General features: G+C 35.7%; 1 protein-coding gene across 1 annotated transcript in view; it reads left to right on the top strand.

Annotated features, from left to right (window-relative positions):
* The window catches only part of SdhA (succinate dehydrogenase, subunit A (flavoprotein)), a 311617-nt gene that overhangs the window by 251040 nt on the left and 40770 nt on the right, over positions 1–19807 (top strand). Inside the window, exon 13 of the mRNA XM_090411417.1 lies at positions 5913–6011. Coding sequence (XP_090267543.1) covers positions 5913–6011 — 99 coding nt within the window. The remainder of the gene's footprint in view (positions 1–5912; positions 6012–19807) is intronic.

The following is a 19807-nucleotide window of genomic DNA, read 5'->3' as shown; positions in this document are numbered from 1 at the left end:
AACACTGATGCCATGACCTTTCCTGGTGATGGAACCGACTTTGTCTTCGTTAGCACTGAACAACTGGCTTCTGTCCACTGTTTTGACTGCTGTTTGGATTCTGGTGTGTAATGGTGAATTAGTTTCATCCATAGTAATAAATCGACACACAAAATCACTTTTATTCTTGTTAAAACGCTCTGTACCACTGTGCTATCACTGCTTGTTTCATTTATCAATTTTTTGAAGTAATTACTCCATACTTAAGAATATCTTTTTTTCATGTTTTCCTGTCACTTTTATCATCTCTAACTCCTTTTACAACACTCTTTCCTCCATTTCTAAGCTTCTTCAACAACCTCCAGAATATTTTGCCACTTCTTGATATTTATTTTCTATGTTCTTGCCAAAGTCCTCCCATGACTTTTGTTTAGCTAGTTTTACACAGTGTTTAGCTTTCTTACATTTGTCTCTGTATTCTCTAAGAGCAAAAATTGACTTATTTGCCAGGAACTTTTGATATGCTTCCTTCTTTTCCTTCACTGCCTCTTTAACTTCCTGTGTCCACCAGGGAGTTCTGATTTTTTTATCCTTGCAGACAACCTCACCACATGCCTCTCTGGCAGAATCAATCGATGTTTTCTTCAGAGTTTGCCACTGAATCTCCAAGGTTTAATTCCTGTTCTCAAACTCTTTCATTTTTTCTTCAATAATCTTTGTGTATTTTAGTCTACAGTTCACATCTGAGAGCTGCTCAACTTTTATTCGCTTTAAAACTTTCTTACATGTCATTCTTTTCAATATGAAATTCAATGTTTGTTATGCTGCTCAAGACTAAATAGTGATCACTTCGAATTTCAAATCCTCTGTACACTCTGGTGTCCTGCACCAGGGAGAAAACATCACTATCAACAATAACGTAGTCAATGAGACTTTTCTTATTCCTTGCCTCTTCTCTCCATGTGAATTTGTGCACATTTTTATGTTGGAACATGGTGTTAGTAATAACCAGTCCATGTCCTGAGCAGAAATCCGACAGATATTTGCCATTATTATTAGCTTTGCTCTTTTCTCCAAATTTTCCCAAAATATTTTTGTATGTCTCACAATCATTTCCTACTCTGCTATTTAGATCTCCAACAAGGACCAACTTTTCCTTTTTCATTGTGTCAGTTGCTTTTTCTAAAGCGTCAAAAAATTTCTCCACTTCTACCTTAGTAGAACCTTCTGTGGGACCATAGGCACAAATAAGTCTCATTGTCCAGTTCCTCATTCTCATATTTGCCCACATTACTCTACTTGAGACTGACTGCCATTCAAGAAGATTAGCCTCATATTTTGTGTTGAATACTATGGCTACTCCTTCTTTTCCATGATTGTCATTGCCTGAATATAACATTTTGTATTTATTGCACAGAAAGATCTCACCAGTTTCTGTCTTTTTTTGTTTCAATCACCCTTATTATGTCTATCTGGTACTTATCTAATTCCTTAGCTAGCTCCATTTCTTTGCCATTCAGACTTCTTATGTTGATTGATAGTACCGATCCTTAACTCTGGTGATGTTGAGTTGGGGTGTCTTTTCAGATTTGTTCCAGTATCTGACTTTTTGCTGTTTGCCCTGGTTCCTGGCGAAAACAACGGGGCCTTGTTTAACCTGGCGACACCCCAGCTGGCATGAAATATTGTCATGTTGTACTATCATTTTGTATTTTGGTTTAAGCCAATAAGAATACAATTTGGTTGGCTAAATCCCAAATTGCCAGCCTATCCTCGTTCGTTCATTATCCAGGTAGATATCCAACAGGGTGCACCATGAGAAGGTGAGGATTGGACATTAGGTAAGAAGTCCTGGTCGGTTCTCTGCATTCCTTTAAAGGCTACGTGGAGGTCTCCTCTCAGTTATACATTCTAGTAGCAAGGCTTATACGTTGGGCATACATAACTGGTAATTAGTTTACGGAATTAACAACGCATATAAAGTATATTAATTAAAGGTAACTTTAATAAATAACTTCTATATTTCGGCAACGTCACGTTGCCATCTTCAGGAACATAAAGATATGATATGTGCACCCTGCACTAACAAAAGCAAATGAGGAAGAAAGCAAGAAACTAATATTGTTCCTAAAGTCCTAATGGTGCCCTCTGGTGGGCTAATTTGGTTGACTTGGTAGTTGGGCTGAAGTTTTCAAAATGTAAGTCTCCCAAATTTGGGGGTTTCATGCACCCAAATTTGTTGAGGTTAGGAACATTTTTTACAGCTGCTGAAGATTCCTTGAATAATCTCTCATATTTAAACTTGCTGCGGTGTATTATTTTTGTTTTCTTCCAACGAATTCTATGGTGGGTATCTAAGGCATGGTCTGCCAGCCCAGAGCGGCTGTACTGGTGAAACCAGGTGTAGTCTTTGTGTTCTGAAATCCTGATATTTGTTTTTCTGTCTGTTTGGCCAAAGTAGGACAATTTGTGGCTGCAAGGGACCTGGTATACACCAGGTAGGTCTAGGGGAAGTGGTTGATCTTTGTTAGAGCGGATAAGGGATACCAACTTTTTATATGGTCTGTAACAGGAAGTAAGGTCATATTTTCTGAGGATATTGGTTATTTTCTCAGAGGTGCCCTGGATGTAGGGGATGGTTGATAGATTTGGTGTAATCTTTATTGTGGAGGGGGGTTGTGGTTTACTGGTTTGAGTATTTTTTGGGGTTATAGCCATTGGCTAAGAAAGTGTTGTGGATGTTATTTAGTTCAGTAGTTAGGGCCTTGTCATCTGAGCAGATTAATTTTGCCCTGTTATATAGTGTTTTTATAACCCCATATTCTTGTGAGGGGGGGGGGATTGCTGGTGAATGTATCTGCCAGTATTGGGTGGGTTTTCTGTAAACAGAGAAAACCAAAGATCCATCAAGCTGGCGGGTGATTAAAGTGTCTAGGAAGGGAAGGGTGTTATTTTCCTCTTTTTCTAAGGTGAACTGGACTCTGGGGTGTTGGTTGTTTAAGTGTGTTAGGAAGGAGTGGAGTGAGTCTGAGCCATGTGGCCAAATAGCGAACACATCTACCAAAGACCAACCACTTCCTCTAGACCTACCTGGTGTGTTCCTGAAGATGGCAACTTGACGTTACCGAAATATAGAAGTTATTTATTAAAGTTACCTTTAATAAATTATACTTTATATGCGTTGTTAATTCTGTAAACTAATTACCAGTTATGTATGACCAACGTATAAGCCTTGCTACTAGAATTTTGATCATCCACGGAGATTCCATCTCACGAAAGGCCTGTTAATACCACAAAATGAGGTTGAAGATATCCAGACAACTAAATCGTCTGACGTTCCTAAAACGCTGCCGGGATAACAAGGTAATCCCTAATTGTGTCAAATTGAAGCACCATTTTAGTTCACAGAAAGCTCTGCGCATTTATAATCACACTAGCTTCGCCCTGTTAAGAGAACAAATTACTGCGATGCACGTTCTCCTTGCCGACGTAAACAAAACCGTACGGGCACTAGAGGAAGAGCTTTCGAATACACTCGACCATGATTTTTGGACGATACTTTATGACGTCTCATGCGCATCGGCAAGAAAAGAGTTGGAAAAAATACGAAGTCGGCACTTGAAAAAATACGAAAACCTGACAAAGAATTCTACTTCCTTACCACAGCCGCCATTCAACATAGTAGTCAACCTCTCGTCTGTAATTTTAAAGCCTGAGGCACTCACCGCACTTGCAGGTGGTCACAATTTTGCCCTAGCTCCTAAAAGAATACCTGCCGAAGATATCATGATCCAAATAGAACGTGGGATTCGCAACCTGCCTAACCATATTGCCAACAACGTCAGACTGGATGTAGTCTGTGTTGTCAGAGCCAAACCTCCAAAAACCAACCTATCCAAAGACAAATATGCAGCCCTACAAGAAATGAAGAATAACAAAAAAAATAGTAATCACCAAAGCGGAATAAGGGAAACACCACTGTGGTGCTAAATCAAAAGGACTACAAAGGTAAGCTTAATGCTTTAGTACCAGACCGTACTACTTACCTCCCTATTGAATATAATCCTACCAACTCTCAGATTAGAACTCTCCACAGACTCCTTAAGAAAGTCACTTCTTGGCCTGTGGAAGTCACTAACAAACTAAAACCTTATAACTCTAGACGCCTCCTGATTATATGGACTCCCAAAAATACATAAACAAAATGTGCCATTACGTCTCATAGTGGATGGCATTGATTCCCCCACATATAAATTAGCCAAACATTTAGCCAAAACACTCGCACACTATACTGGCAACACATCATCACACACAAAAAAACTCAGCCCACTTTAAAGCCAGTGTAGAAAACCTCTCACTCCAACACACTGACATAATGGTCAGTTTTGACGTTTCCTCCCTATTCACTAATGTCCCACTCAAAGAAACCCTAGAGCTCATCCAAGCCAAGTTTCCTCCCGATATCTCAGCCTTATTACAGTTCACTTATTACAATCCACAAGGAGATGTGTGTTGAATTATGGGAGATACTGGGATAGGATTGTCGGTAGCTTGCTCCACCTTTGCTACGAGTTGCCTGGTGTTGTACTACTTACCCAGGTAAGATAGTACAACACTATATTCAGTCCTGAAGATATTTTCAGGCGCAAACTTTGTTTGCTCTCACTGGGATAAAGGATTAGACTATTGTTCTCAAATTTGGTACAGAGGCAGATAACAAAGATGGTTTCAGGACTGTACAATGCTAGTTATGAGGATTGGCTGAGGGAATGTGGACTGCAGAGTTTTTATTATTATTACATACCACCTCCAGGGAGTCCAAGAACTCATCGAGGGAGGGCACCTACTCTATGACTCTCTGTCTCCACCCAACCGCAACTACCATCATCTACACCAATGCCATCTACTGCCCACAACCATCACTAGATTTTCACAGACAATCACAAACATCCATGTCCACAGTGGGATTCAAATCCGCAGCCTTTTGGCTGGATAGCGGATATGCTAACCACTTGGCTAACTAGGCTGGCAGGTTTGGTAGATAGAAGGAGAGGTGATATGATCGAGACTTTTAAACTGTTGAGAGGTGGTTACAAGGTTGACACTTGGGAGCTATTTCTGTTGGTGAAACAATGGGAAGGAGTGATGACAAGGGGCCATCCTCAGTTGCAAAAGGAAGCTGTGAGCAGGAGGATGAGGAGTGGTTTCTTTGCATGGAGGGTGATTGAACCATAGAATGCATTGCCTGATAGAGTGGTGAGAGCAAGAACAGTCAATGAGTTAAAGGATTGGTATGACAGACTTTGTGTTTCCTAGGAAGGATCTCCCATGATGAGTCTTTTGACTCCTTGGAGGCCTGAATAATAATAATAAACTAGTCATCCAAGTGGCAATCTTTAACTTAATAGGCTGTTGGTTTGAATTCCACTATATCATGGATGTCTGTAAATATGTTCTGTGTTTTTCATATATTAGATGATTTTCGTTACTTATTGCGGGACCAATCTTCTTAGTCAGGCCTGAATTAGATTGAAAAAGTCCCATGTTTGATTCATAAAATAGGTTTTTATTTATTTATTATTGCTTTTTTTAAAAATTTATCCAATCCTTTGTTTTCATTAGTCATATGTGAATAGGATTATCATTAGGGGAGGGAAGGGGGAAAAAACTTTTTGCTTTTGTATCTACCTAATTTATTGTATCTTGGATTACTAGATAACCATTTTTAAATCAATTAACTCATAATATAGAACAAGTAAATATTTCAGAAAAATCTGATTACATATGCACATTATATTTGCATATTAACTAGGATTCACGTTTTGAAAATGGTTATTTATCATAGAATGATGTCTTCAGTATGAACTAATATTTAATAAATAAAACTTTATGTATAATACATTTTAACAAATTAGTTCTATTTGAATTTCTAGGTCATGCAGACACATGCTGCTGTATTCAGAACAGGTGAGAGTCTTGCAGAGGGATGCAAGAAAATTGATGAATGCTTCCAAGGTTTACAGGATCTAAAGGTTTGTTTCAGACTTTATACATTTGTATATTCAGTACATTAATTTCAAATTCATTAAATTTTCTTTATCAACTAACAGGCAATGAGAGAATTTGTATTATTGAGCCAAAAATCCAAAATCTGTTGGTATTCTTACATTAATTAGTGTGGAAAAATTTCTTTATCTCAAGTTTTCACTCTGAGAAGGACGTTTCCTTGAGGTGTGAAACCACAAAACATTAATTTTCATATAGATTAGATAAAAAATTAAAATGAAGATGCATGCATTTTGATTGATGTGCATGGATTGCATGTTTCAGGTATTACACAAGGGTTTGTTTAGTTTTTGCTAAGTCATTAGTCTGAGGAATCATTGTTTGGAATTTCTGCAGTTATCACAATTTAATATTGCTGTTAAATTGTTTCACAAGTCATCTGCAGATATCTGTAAAATAGCTAGTCTGTGATTGCTTTGAGTTGCCACTGCCTTTTGATGCATTTGTGATTGTTTTTGTGCATCAAGTACCCATTCCTTATCCTCCCTCACTAACTTAAGATTGCTTAATATATTAGTTGACATTCTTACTTCTGTCTTTTTTAAAGTAACAGACATATCTAAAGTATCTGACAGCCTCTTAATTCATAAATTATGTTTCAAGTATGGACTCTGTCATGCCACCAACATTTAGAACAAATGACATGGTAAAGATGGAAGCATCTTGAATGGTTGCCTTGATATTTCAAGACTATCAGGTTGGGTCTTTTCTCATTGTGAGACTGTATTTATTTTAAATGTTTATTTAACACTTCATTTTATATGTAAAACATCTATTAAAAAAAAGATTCAAAGTACTCCCCACTCTTCAGGTTCATATTGAAGATTAGGCATTAAAAATAAATAAGTTATTTATAAAAAAACAAATACTTTATCTTTAATCTATTAGAATTTAAGTCATCATCAAATTCCTGCCATGTACAGGATATGATAGTACTACATGAAAAAAAATTACATCCTTACTAACTTCCTATCTACAATTTTCCTCCAAATCAGTCTGTTATTTGTCGAGACTCCAACATTATCAGATCTTATATTTCTATCGTCTAAGGCAGTGCTTCCCAAACTTCTGGATGTCAGGGCCCCCCTTTGCAAAAATTAAAATATTTCACGGCCCCCCTCGAAAAAAAATCGTAATAGAGAGATATATTATTATAATATTTATTGTATTTATATTCAATACAAAACATACACAGCGAATATTACAAAAATCATATATTACATATATTATTATCATATATTACATTTTTTGCTCTTACCTTTCGGATCTGAAGACGATGTGGGCTGTTCTGGTAAAATATGAAATACTGTCCTTTTTTTTTTAGTCTGTTTCTTCTGATTGTTTCGCGGGAATTTTTTTTTATTTTTTATCGGCCACTTATCCATCTCAGGGTTAAATTTTTTAACGTAGAATAGATCAAATAATATCACCACTTACCGATACTGGCACACCACAGACTGACAACATGAAATTAGTGAATATTACCTGAATAAGGGAATCCCCGGACCAAGAACATTTTTCTCTTTTGTGACTTTCCTCCCTTTACGGTAATTAAGCCTAACGCGAAACAGACGCCAAAGGCAGGTTATTAAGATGTGCATGTGATTGGTGCGGTATTAACAAAAGATCGCGCAACCGAAAGATAAAAGCATAGCTGACAATTGAGTTGAAATGCTAACTCTCTTCAACCGAATTCCATATGTGAAACTACCATAACATTCATTATATATATATATTACTTAGTTTTAACACTTTTACGAATTTTAACACGTTCGGTTGAATTTTATTGCTGCCTTGGGAAATCGAACTCACACACATCTAATTAATAACAATAGTTTTTAGTTAGATACCGTGTTTGCCCATGCAACATATGGTATTGTTTCAGTCTATACGGCATAGTTTCTGCATGAGGGGACATGATTCATTAATTAGTGTTTTTATCCCAGTTGTCTCTAATTGCACTGTTTGCTGAGAAATATATTACACAGACTCCTCATACCTTATTCACTGGCATAATAAAAATACTTGTTTTTATTGCCTCTGCAGTATAGTGGCAGTTAGGGAGGGCATGTTGTTTACCACTGCACGTGAGTTACTATCTCCCCACATGAACTTGTTTAAGATTTTTTTTGTGTGAAGTATATGCGAAACTTTTATTGGTAACAGAAAACTAGCTCGGATGACAGTGATAATATAAAACGAGTTTTGATAAGTATATAAAGTCAATATCAACAGTCCCTGATTATGTACGCGTGATGAAAGGGACAGGAAGATTTGGAGCTTTCCTGGAGAGCATTTGAAGTAAATACATTTAACCACTGTTTTGAAATGAAACATATGAATAAGCAATATTTACTAATATTCATTAAGCGCCAAAATATGCAGGAAGCAAAGTTTGTGAAACAACACCAATGTGTGAATTTTTCCATTAAAATATAAAAAATAATAAAAAAGAAATAATAAATAATAAAAGTTAAATACGTTTCTTTTGAAATAAAAAAAATCTACTTAGTCTTAAAACATTTTAAATTTGTTTTCATTATTTCACGCCCCCCCCCCCCCCCCAAGGGGGCCATGGCCCACAGTTTGGGAAGCGCTGGTCTAAGGCACTTTGGACGGTATCAATCCACCTATATCTTGGTCTTCCTCTGGGTCGTTTTGCTGCCAACCGGGCAGAGAACTCGTTTTGCTAATCTTTCTTCGCCCATTCTGTTTAAGTGACCACACCGCCTGACATTAGCTCTGCTAACACATTCCTGGATGCTGACAATGTCAAGTTCTTTCCTAATATCCTCGTTTTTAATATGATATTGCCATTGATGCCATCTGTTCAAGCCTATAATCTTTCTCAGGACTCTCATATCTGTGGTCTCTAGACTTTGGTCAAGTGTTTTACTTCTGACCCAGCTCTAAGATCCATAAGTTAAAACTGGTTTTAACACTGTCTTGTATACAGCTAATTTAGTGTTCTGACTAATTTCTCCCTTATTCCACATGAATTTATTCAATTGACTTCCTACCATACAGCTTTGCTGATTCGGTTGTCTATTTCGATATTTAATTTACCATCTTCAGTAAAAATCGTGCCTAAGTAGCTGAAATGTTTCACTTGTTCCACAGGTTCTCCATTCACAACACAGTTGACATTTTCAATGATTCTGCCTATTTTCATTTTGTCTTTTTATTGCTGACCTTCATACCATATCTATTACAACAGCTATTCAATTTAGTCAGAGAATCTTGCAGACTTGTAGCGGATTTATTTAGAAGTATAACATCATCCACATAAAGCAAAGAGCTGACATTAACATCTCCAATTTTGATATCATGTTTAATACCACTTTCCTTAATAATGTGGGCCATGTAGATAATGAATGACAGAGGAGATAATGTACATCCTTGTCTCACACCAGATTTAACATTAAACCATTTTCCTGTACTTCCTTCAATTCTACCTGCCGACTTACAACTCAAATAAAGACTAAGTATTGCTTGATGTAATGCCTCATTAATACCTATAACTGTAGCGTATTGAACAATTTCTCTCTTAACACCTTGTCATATGCCTTTTCCAAATCGACAAAACTTAAATACAGATCTTTGTTATATTCCCACACTTTCTCGACTATTTGTTGTAAAGTGAAGATCTGATTCTGACAGCCTCTATTTGGCCTGAATCCAGCTTGTTCTTCACCAAGCTTTTCTTCCACAATTCTTCTCAACTGTTTCTCAAGTATACTTGCATAAATCTTGCCAGGAACACTCAGTAGGGAAATACCTCTGTAATTCTCACATTCAGTTTTATTTCCCTTTTTATATATGGTTACTATGAGAGCTTATTCTGATCATCGGGAATTCGTCCCTCTATCCAGGCTTTCTGAACTATGCAGTGCAGCCAATGTAAGACTCTTATACCACCATACATCAGCATTTTGGTCGAATATCGTCTACTCCTGCTGCCTTTCCACATTTCAAGCCTTTGATGGCTTTTTCTACTTCAAGTATGGATATGTATTCCTGACTGCGTGCCTGGTCAGTGTTTTTTACCACTGTGCTATCACTGCTTGTTTCATTTAGCAGTTTTTCAAAGTAATTACTTCATACTTCAAGGATATCTTTTTCTCCAGTTTTCATGTCACCTTTAACTCCTTTTACAGCACTCTTTCCTCCATTCCTAAGCTTCTTCAACAATCTCCAGAATATTTTGCCACCTTCTTGATATTTATTTTCTATGTTCTTGCCAAAGTCTTCCCATGACTTTTGTTTAGCTAGTTTTACACAGTGTTTAGCATTCTTGCATTTGTCTCTGTATTCTCTAAGAGCACAAGCTGACTTATTTGCCAGGAACTGTTGATATGCTTTCTTCTTTTCCTTCACTGCCTCTTTAACTTCTTGTGTCCACCAGGGAGTTCTGATTTTTTTATCCTTGCAGACAACCTCACCACATGCCTCTCTGGCAGAATCAATCGATGTTTTCTTCAGAGTTTGCCACTGAATCTCCAAGGTTTAATTCCTGTTCTCAAACTCTTTCATTTTTTCTTCAATAATCTTTGTGTATTTTAGTCTACAGTTCACATCTGAGAGCTGCTCAACTTTTATTCGCTTTAAAACTTTCTTACATGTCATTTTTTTCAATATGAAATTCAATGTTTGTTATGCTGCTCAAGACTAAATAGTGATCACTTCGAATTTCAAATCCTCTGTACACTCTGGTGTCCTGCACCAGGGAGAAAACATCACTATCAACAATAACGTAGTCAATGAGACTTTTCTTATTCCTTGCTTCTTCTCTCCATGTGAATTTGTGCACATTTTTATGTTGGAACATGGTGTTAGTAATAACCAGTCCATGTCCTGAGCAGAAATCCGACAGATATTTGCCATTATTATTAGCTTTGCTCTTTTCTCCAAATATTTTTGTATGTCTCGCAATCATTGCCTACTCTGCTATTTAGATCTCCAACAAGGACCAACTTTTCCTTTTTCATTGTGTCAGTTGCTTTTTCTAAAGCCTCAAAAAATTCCTCCACTTCTACCTCAGTAGAACCTTCTGTGGGACCATAGGCACAAGGCACAAATAAGTTTCATTGTCCAGTTCCCCATTCTTATATTTGCCACATTACTCTACTTGAGACCGACTGCCATTCAAGAAGATTAGCCTCATATTTTGTTTTGAATACTATGGCTACTCCTTCTTTTCCTTGATTGTCATTGCCTGAATATAACATTTTGTATTTATTGCTCAGAAAGATCTTACCAGTTTTTGTCTGTTTTGTTTCAGTTACCTCTATTATGTCGATCTGGTACTTATCTAATTCCTCACTTAGACTTAGAATTTAAGTTACCTTGTTAATTCAGTTTGAGTCAATAACAATGGAAGATTATTTGACAAAATTTTAATAAATCAATATATATTGCATACAATTTAACAAAATAAAATACAAATCTCAATATAATTATTCCGGTTTTGTGACCACATCTTTATTAAAGAATACTGTTTTTAAAACTAAACAAGTACTAAAAACAACACCCGACAAGTTTCGTTAGTCATCAGACTAACATCTTCAGGGGTAAAGAGAACTAAAAGTTTAAAGCACAAACTACTAGAAATTACGAAAGTTCATTTGTTGGTATTGTGAACATCAAAACAGTTCGTTAAAAAACCGAATAACAGATCTATACAACCGTTAATGCGTGTTTGCTGGAGACAGTGCTATTTGTTGTAGTGTTCTCTGGTTCACGCTCACTCTGTCCAAGGTCTGAAATTTGTAAATTTTTAATAAACGATGACCAAACTTGATTTAAAATCAAACCTTAGCATTTGTTGCATTGCATAGGAATTTTAATCATATTTGCTGCCTCTTTGAATTTTCTTGTGAAATAATTCTTATCTATATAGGAGATGTTTGTTCTATCTCAGAGTATATCATGACCAGTAGAGGTTGTGTGAAATGCCAATCCCAATTTATGTTCTCTCTTATTTTGTATGTCCTTTTGATGTTTGCTCATGCAGATTTTTCCCAATCTCCCCATCTGGCCTACACAGCAGATGCCACAGGAACAGTGAATATTATAAACCCCTGGTTTTTTCATTGGGTGATGTGGAGATCTTGATATTTTTTCAAGTGGCAGGAAAGTTACTTTTATATTGTATTTGTAGAGAAGTTTGGCTAATTTATCTGTTACGTTCTTTATATAAAGGAAGGGTGACTGCGTTCTTGAAATCTTGTTTATTTAAGTTTCTTGTAGGTGTATTAAGAATTTTCTTAATTAACTTAGTATTGAAACCATTCAGTTGTAGGATCTGTTTCTTATTGTATTTTTTATTGTATTTCTTCTTTCCGTTTTTCTTTTGTACTGGGGATGTTGTAAGCTTTATCTCTTAAGGTTTTTATTAGGCCTATTTTTTGCATGAGGTGGTGATGTGAAGTGCCGTGCAGAAATCTTCCTATGTTTGTTGGTTTCTATAGATGGAGAACGATGATCTGTGTTTTTCTTTCATTTATTTCTATAAGGATGTCTAGGAAAGGAAGTTTTTTATTTTCTTGTTGTTCCAGAATGAATTTTATTAAGACAATCTTGAAATGTAGTCAGTTCTAGTGCTGTTCCTGGCCAAATGATGAAGAAATCGTCCACATAGGGGAGGCCATATTTTTGGTTTTTTGTGCCAGTTTTAATTTTTCTTATTTTCAAAATTTTCCATGTAGAGGTATGCTAGAGCTGGTGGGGGGGTGAACCCATTGCTAGTCCTTTTTGTTCCCAGAGTTTGTCTTGGTAAAGGAAGAACGTGATTATCTCCATTAACAGCCAAAACAGCCATACATCTTGATTGCATGGACTGGATAGGATGATCAAACACTTCTTGTGGGATATTGTCCCCCCGTCTTCTGTGAGAACAATTTTGAGCTCTTGAAGCGATTGTGGTGGCACCAGTTAAGCAGAAACATGCCTACCTAAAGCATCCCAGGCATGTTTGATTGGATTACAATCTGGTGAACAGGCAGGCCAGTCCATTTGTTCAATACCTTCTTGCTCAAACCACTCTTGTACCAAATTTGCACAGTGTGGATGAGCACTATCATCCATAAAAATGAATTCTTGGCCAATTGCAGTTGCATATGGACGAACTATAGGGTCCAAAATCTCATTGCGATACCTTTGGGCTGTTAAGGAACCTTTTCTGATAAAATAGGGATCAGTCTGGCCGCCTATACTTATTCCAGCCCATTGTTACACCCTGATAACTTAAGAATGTGAGAAAATTTTAGTTATCATGATGTAACAAGAGAAGAAATAAAAACCCTGTATAGATAACTAAGTAAGCAAGCTTGTTCCTAAGCATATATAGTTAAGAGTATTTGAAAGGAACGAATACAAAAAATTAAAAGAAAGAAAAATATGCTTGCATCCAAGTGAAAAATATAGCTGAAATTGTTTGTTGAACTGAAATTCCCTTCCCTTTAAAAAAAAAAAAAAAAAAAAAAAAAAAAAAAAAAAAGGGAATTTTATTACAGTTGTGATATGATAAAATAAGGTTAAGTAAAGCAGATTAGTCATAGGATTTTGTATGTGAGAGGCTAGTACACTTGAAATAAGAGATTAAAGATTATAGTTAATTCTTAGAAAATTTTGTTAAGGGGATTAATTTAGTATAGATGACATAGAGGTTAGCTTAAACAAAAACCAAAATTCAAGGTCATAATTCCCGAATTGAGACTTCGTCACGTGTCAGTTGCGTGCACACGGACTGCATGATGTGTTTTGGCAGAAAAACGCCACTCTAATTGGTCAGTGAAATCGACTCCAGTAAAGGGGGGAAAAGAAATTGAAGAAGGTGCCGGTGGGGGTCATCGTATGAAAAGGGTTAGGACCCCCCCCCTCAGAGGCTTTTTTCCTCGGAGTTTTCTTCACGCAGTTTTCCTGAGTGATGGGTTAGGAGTTTTCTCCGTCCGACACAATAAGGAAATAAAGTGTGCAGGATTTCGATTCTGTGTTCCTATTGTAAGAAATGAGGGACGTAGTTTAGATAAAAAGAAAGAAGATAATGTCAGTGTGTTTCATCATCCAGTGATCGTAACGAGAGAAGGAAAAATCTATAAAGAAGTCAGTGCCCACATGGTGAGTTTCACAGCCATAGAAAGAATAGATGATCCTATGTATGTCCTTAATTGAGCATGTATGGTAAAGATTGTGAAAGCCCATCTTAGTGCCAAAAGAACTTAGGAGTGATAAGTTATAGAAGAGTTCGTCCTAGGAAGGTACAATTGGAAAAAGGTAGAGACCAGTGTAGAAGACCCAAGTCAAAAGGTACTGTAAAAACTCGTGTCAATTCAAATCTTATGTAACTGTAATCATTGCTCAATTACTGAACAGTTGAAGGGATTAATGAGAATTATACTAGGACTTTAGTACATGTCAGACTAGAATGAAAATGAGCTTGTTACTATACATTAATAAGTATTCATGTGCCTAGAGATTTATGCATGTACATTGTATTTTATTTCAGAGAGTTTTAAAGGTCAAAAAGTGTGTATTAGCTCGGCGAAAGGATAAATTTAATCCATATTGTCTTAGTAAGAAAATTAGAGTAACTGAATATATATGTCCTAGAAAATATAGAATTATAGCGTGATCAGATCAGTAAAGGGTTAGACAAAAAAGGTCAACTAGTTCTAGAATTATACATGTTTGTATGTATAAAATCTGTTATGGCAATATGATCACAATTCTTTTAAGATCTTAACCTAATACTTGTGTTTAGCTAGTGTTAATTTGTATTATATATTCTTAGTATTGAATTGAGTTTTATTTGATAAAGAATGAATTGTATCATGTTTAAAAGTTCAATAAACTTTTGTTTCTTGAAAATACACTTGTCTGAGATTGCCGCTCAATGCACCACTTGTAACAATGTACGAACCTAATCACATGGGGGGGGGGTTGTTAAGTTACGAGATAAAAGTCATGACTGCATATTAGTTTCACACTTAGACATATTTTAGTAATTGCTCCTTGTTTTTGAATTTTATATCTTAAACTAAATGTCCTGAAAGGCATTGTATAAAATAAATAATTAGGGACACTAAGGGGAGAAGAAGCTTGAATATTTGTATTTGGGTGATATCTCATATATAGATAAGATTTGGATAAAGACAAGTAGAATTTCACATGTAAGGATAGTTGAAATCCTAATAATCATAAATTGGGACATAACACCATACCATCAAACTCCCACCTTGATGTTGGGGTCTTTCATGAACAAATTGTGGATTATTTCTTGTTTCACTTTCATGCCATATCAAGATATGTCAGTTATCTGGTTGCAGACTGAACCTGGGACTCATCACTAAAAAGTACACAAGCCCAATCCTCATTTGTCCAATTGCAGTGTTCTTTTGTGATTTGCAGGTAAGTGAAATGCAAACCATTGGTCTTCGAGCATATAAACAATTTTGAACATTTCCTGTCTCCAGAAAGCGATTCCAAAGTTGTGAGATTATGCTTTGCGATACACGACATGCTTGAGCGGCAACTTGCTGCATTTGTTCAGCTTTTAATCGACCAATGGCTCTCCCAGCCATGAATTCCAGGATATCATGTTGCTCTGCTATTTTTAACAAAATAATGGGTAGTAGGTATCAAGTTTGCTGTGGAAGTGAGAGCAACAATCCACGTTTCGACAAGTCTTAACATGATTTTGTACACAGTTGCATATTAAGAATATTTTAAAATGTGTTATATTTGTAAATTATTTTTATAGCTTTATAATTTACAAGAAAACCAAAATACCCCTAAATTGTTTTGAATAGTATATATATATATATATATATATATATATTATATTATTAAGGGTATTTACTCCGATTGTAGACATTTTTATATTAGAATTTTACTGACTAGAAACATCGAGATAAGACAAAAACTTTAATTAGAATGCAACTAGCTTCATCGGAATGCCAACTTCTTCAGGTATACATACTATCACAAAAACCAGAAAATTAGCAAGACAAGTGATCTCACATAAACAAGTTAGGAACAACAACAACAACATTCAAGTCTGAACTGGCGTCCGTGTGGCAGGACTAGCGTGAGGCATTAGTGAGTGAGAACTACCTCGAGGATGCCAAAATTGAATTACTGCGCTATGTGAATCAGGTAAGCTATAACTTAAATTGAATAATATAAGCACGTAAACACGAGAAAGATATTTAATTAGCCAAATATTTCGGTCTGAAAATTGCAGACCATCTTCAGTGGCACTACAAGAACAGTTTTAAAAAAAATACAAGATGGAATACTAACAATAGAACAAGCCGCATGATGTTATATCACTAAGTATTAAAGGGAATATTTTTAAGCAGAGACATGATTGAAATAAAGATATATTAATTACTAATATTAATTAACAAAATTAATGAATTAATGAGTTATCCTGATAAGACTTTCCCAGATTTACAGTAATTCCGATTCAGGTTAGGATGATAGAGTAAGGCCTCTACACTTTCTTTGAATAAACGTTCAAATTTATAGCGGGATCTATGTAAGAGGCAAGGTAGTTGTTTCATGCTGAGACATGTATATGAGGTAATTCAAACTTGCATCCTTTTGGCTAAACTGCTGAATTGGTCAGCATTCTCATTAACAGACAATAATGGTGCCAGTTTCATCTAAAAGAAGGATAATTTTCTTCATATATTGCACTAGCATAATAATTTATCTGAGATCAGTCTGCGAAAATTAAAGATTCCAAAGTTCCATTGCAATTTGCCTCAAAAAAATTCTGCCTAAAATTATGGGAAGTCTCTCAATTCTGCTGAGAGACATAAAACACTTCTAGTCTACCAGACTTTTTTTTTTTTTGTACTTGTAACTTCACAGAAAAAACTCGTAGGCATCACAAAATTAAACTTTAGCTGTGTTGAATAAGTGCGATTGCCATAAACTTGGTAAGAACATTGTGAAATCTGAAATTCATTTACTTCTCAATGATCTTTGTGGTACCAAGAAGCTGCATATTGAATATTTCTCCAGACATGAAAACTAGCAAAAATTTCTAAATCTGATATGAGCAGTAAATTTGTTTTCTTGGAAAGAAACTACAAACTTTCTTTAATGCAAATATTTATCAGCATGCTCTGTCTGACCATTATTCAAAACTTTAATTTAATTACTACTTCATTTCAAATATTCTGTTTCCTATAACATTGACACCTTCTCAAAAGCTTTAGCTGTTTACCTGAGAACCCTTACCTTACACCTCCTGGTATGATGACATCAAGCACTATCAAATTAACAATGTAATACTGTGATAGCAATTGAAACAAAGATGGAGTAGGTGAAGGTACTTAGGAGAGTATGTTGCTCTTTAATTTTCCCAGAGTAAGTAAATGCTGTGAATGAATGAGTACTGACAAAAGGTAATGGAATATTGTGATGTAGGCTCTTCAGGGATTCCAAGTATTCAAGGGAAGAGTACCTTTTAGTCACTCATACCTAAATACCAGCCACGTTTTCCTTGAACACATTAACCAAGATGCAAAGTAATCTATTCTATGTGTCATGCAAAGAGCCTGGGCATTAGCTTCTAGGGATGACCTCTATGCCTGCAACATTCCCCTTACTAACTTATGTTTTTTTCATATTTCCTCTGTATCTCAAATTCTGAAGACATTTCTTCAGTCTGTTCTCATATATATACAATTCCATAGGTTAGTTATCTTGATTGCTCATTACTGCACCCTTTCATCTGTCTTTCTTTCTCCCATTCCTGCTCTTTTTTTTTCAAAGCTAGAAACTTGGAATGTCGTACCAGACAGTAAGATGGAATCAATGCAAAGGAATTTGTTGGATTACATGCGAGTTTTGCATAGGCAATTATGGGGAGCCACATTGTTAAGGTGGTTACGTATCAGATAACAGTACTGTTGAAGAGAACACTAACTTGAACCATGTTTTATTTACTCCTATATAATGACTTCACATCACTTACCTTAGTATCCCATAATGCAAAGCACATATCCTTACAGGTATGTATAATACTATGCATTATGGGAAGGGTCACTACTCAGACTGGTTTTGACCTTTATTGAAGTCTCATCAGTGGGAGCCAGACCCAAAGGTGATAGTATGGTTGAAGTAATGCCGAAGTCATATTTTCATATACATATAAGTAGCCAAAAGGTGCCACAACACCTTTTATCAAAATACTCTGGATTACAGATAGTTGTTGAAAGTTTTTTCCCACTTGGTTATACTATAAATTAAAGATACCAAGAAATTATATACTTGGTTTAATCCTTTATCCAGGTGTAAGCAAACAAAGTTTGCACTGTCAGTCCTGATTATAAATCAGGTGCAACCTTTGTTTGCTTACACCTGGATAAAGGATCAAGTATATAATTTCTTGGTATCTTTAATTTATAGTATAACCAAGTGGAAAAACTTCCAACAACTATCTCTAATTCAGAGTACAGGTAAAACCCTCGTATAACGCGGTACTTATACAACGCGGTTTTGATATAATGGGGTCTACAATTTCTAGTAACCCTTTATTTTTTTTTATCAAATTAAAAATTAAATTTTATCTTTGTTAAATTTGTGTCTGCCTGTATCGTGCAAGTAGTTATAAGTATCGAATTTAGTTTTATTGTATCACTGAATAAGGTACTGTACAGAGGACTTTTGCAGTCTGTTTCATTCTCAACAAATAGTGCAATTAGAGACAGATGGAATAAAAACGGCACTAACTAATAAATCACATGTCCCCTCTCACAGAAACTACGCTGTATAGACTTAAGCAAAACCATATGTTGCACCGAAACACAATATCTAACTAAAAACTGTTGTCCAATTTTTCAATTATGAAATAAGTGTTTTTTTATTGCATGTGAAATTCTCCATGTCACTATGATAGATCACAAAGGCTAACTTAAAATAAAAGACTACCAAGAATTGAAACATGCCATATAATGAATGTGTGCGTTCGCCTGCCACCTCAAACGCAAACATGAATCTATAAAATTCAACGAAGGGTTGAAACGTTTGTGTGAGTTGAGCAAGTCAGTAATGAGAAGTTCCATCGGAACGATAAATGACACCCTGTTGTGAATGTGTTAAAACTAGTAGTGAATGTTGTTATGACGGTTTCAGATGTTATGGAATTCAATTGAAGAGAATTAGCTTTTCAACTCAACAGTTGTCGGTTGCTTTTGTCTTTGGGTCGCACGATCTTTTGTTAATACCGCACCAGTCATATTCACGTCTTTATAGCTGCTGTCTTGTGTAAAACAAAATTCAGCTTGTACGTATTGTAACAATTAAAAAAAAACTTGAATAATTTATAAGCATATAAAAGGATATCACCTGTAAATCGTTGACGTACCAGCAAAATTCTCAGACCTGCCACCTCTGGCACGAGTGCCATAGGTCGCCATCTAGGGTTTACTGTATAAAGTTTTTATTGTTGAAAATTGTCTTCGTTTTCTGCCAGGAAAGTGCATTTAAATCATAAGTGTGTTATTCTCAAGCAGAGCAGTTTATTTTCTGGTGAGTTACATACATATGTAATGCTTTTTTTTTTTTTTTTAATGTAAAAGTTTATTTTTATTGTAATGGCCACTAAAACTGCATCGAAAGGGAAAAACCAACATTGAAGAGGAAATTCATTTCTCTCGAAGAAAAAAAAATTAAAATCTTGGATCGGTTGAAAATTGGAGAAAAACCAGGAGTTGTTGCAAGGACTCTGAATTTAAATGAATGAACA

Source organism: Typopeltis vanoorti, chromosome 21 (genome assembly GCF_054136105.1).
Source record: "Typopeltis vanoorti isolate ZY-2024b chromosome 21, IOZ_Tvanoo_1.0, whole genome shotgun sequence".
In the NCBI taxonomy this organism is placed as follows: Eukaryota; Metazoa; Arthropoda; class Arachnida; order Uropygi; family Thelyphonidae; genus Typopeltis; species Typopeltis vanoorti.
Note: the sequence above shows the minus strand (reverse complement) of the source record. Positions and strands in the feature narration are given on the sequence as shown.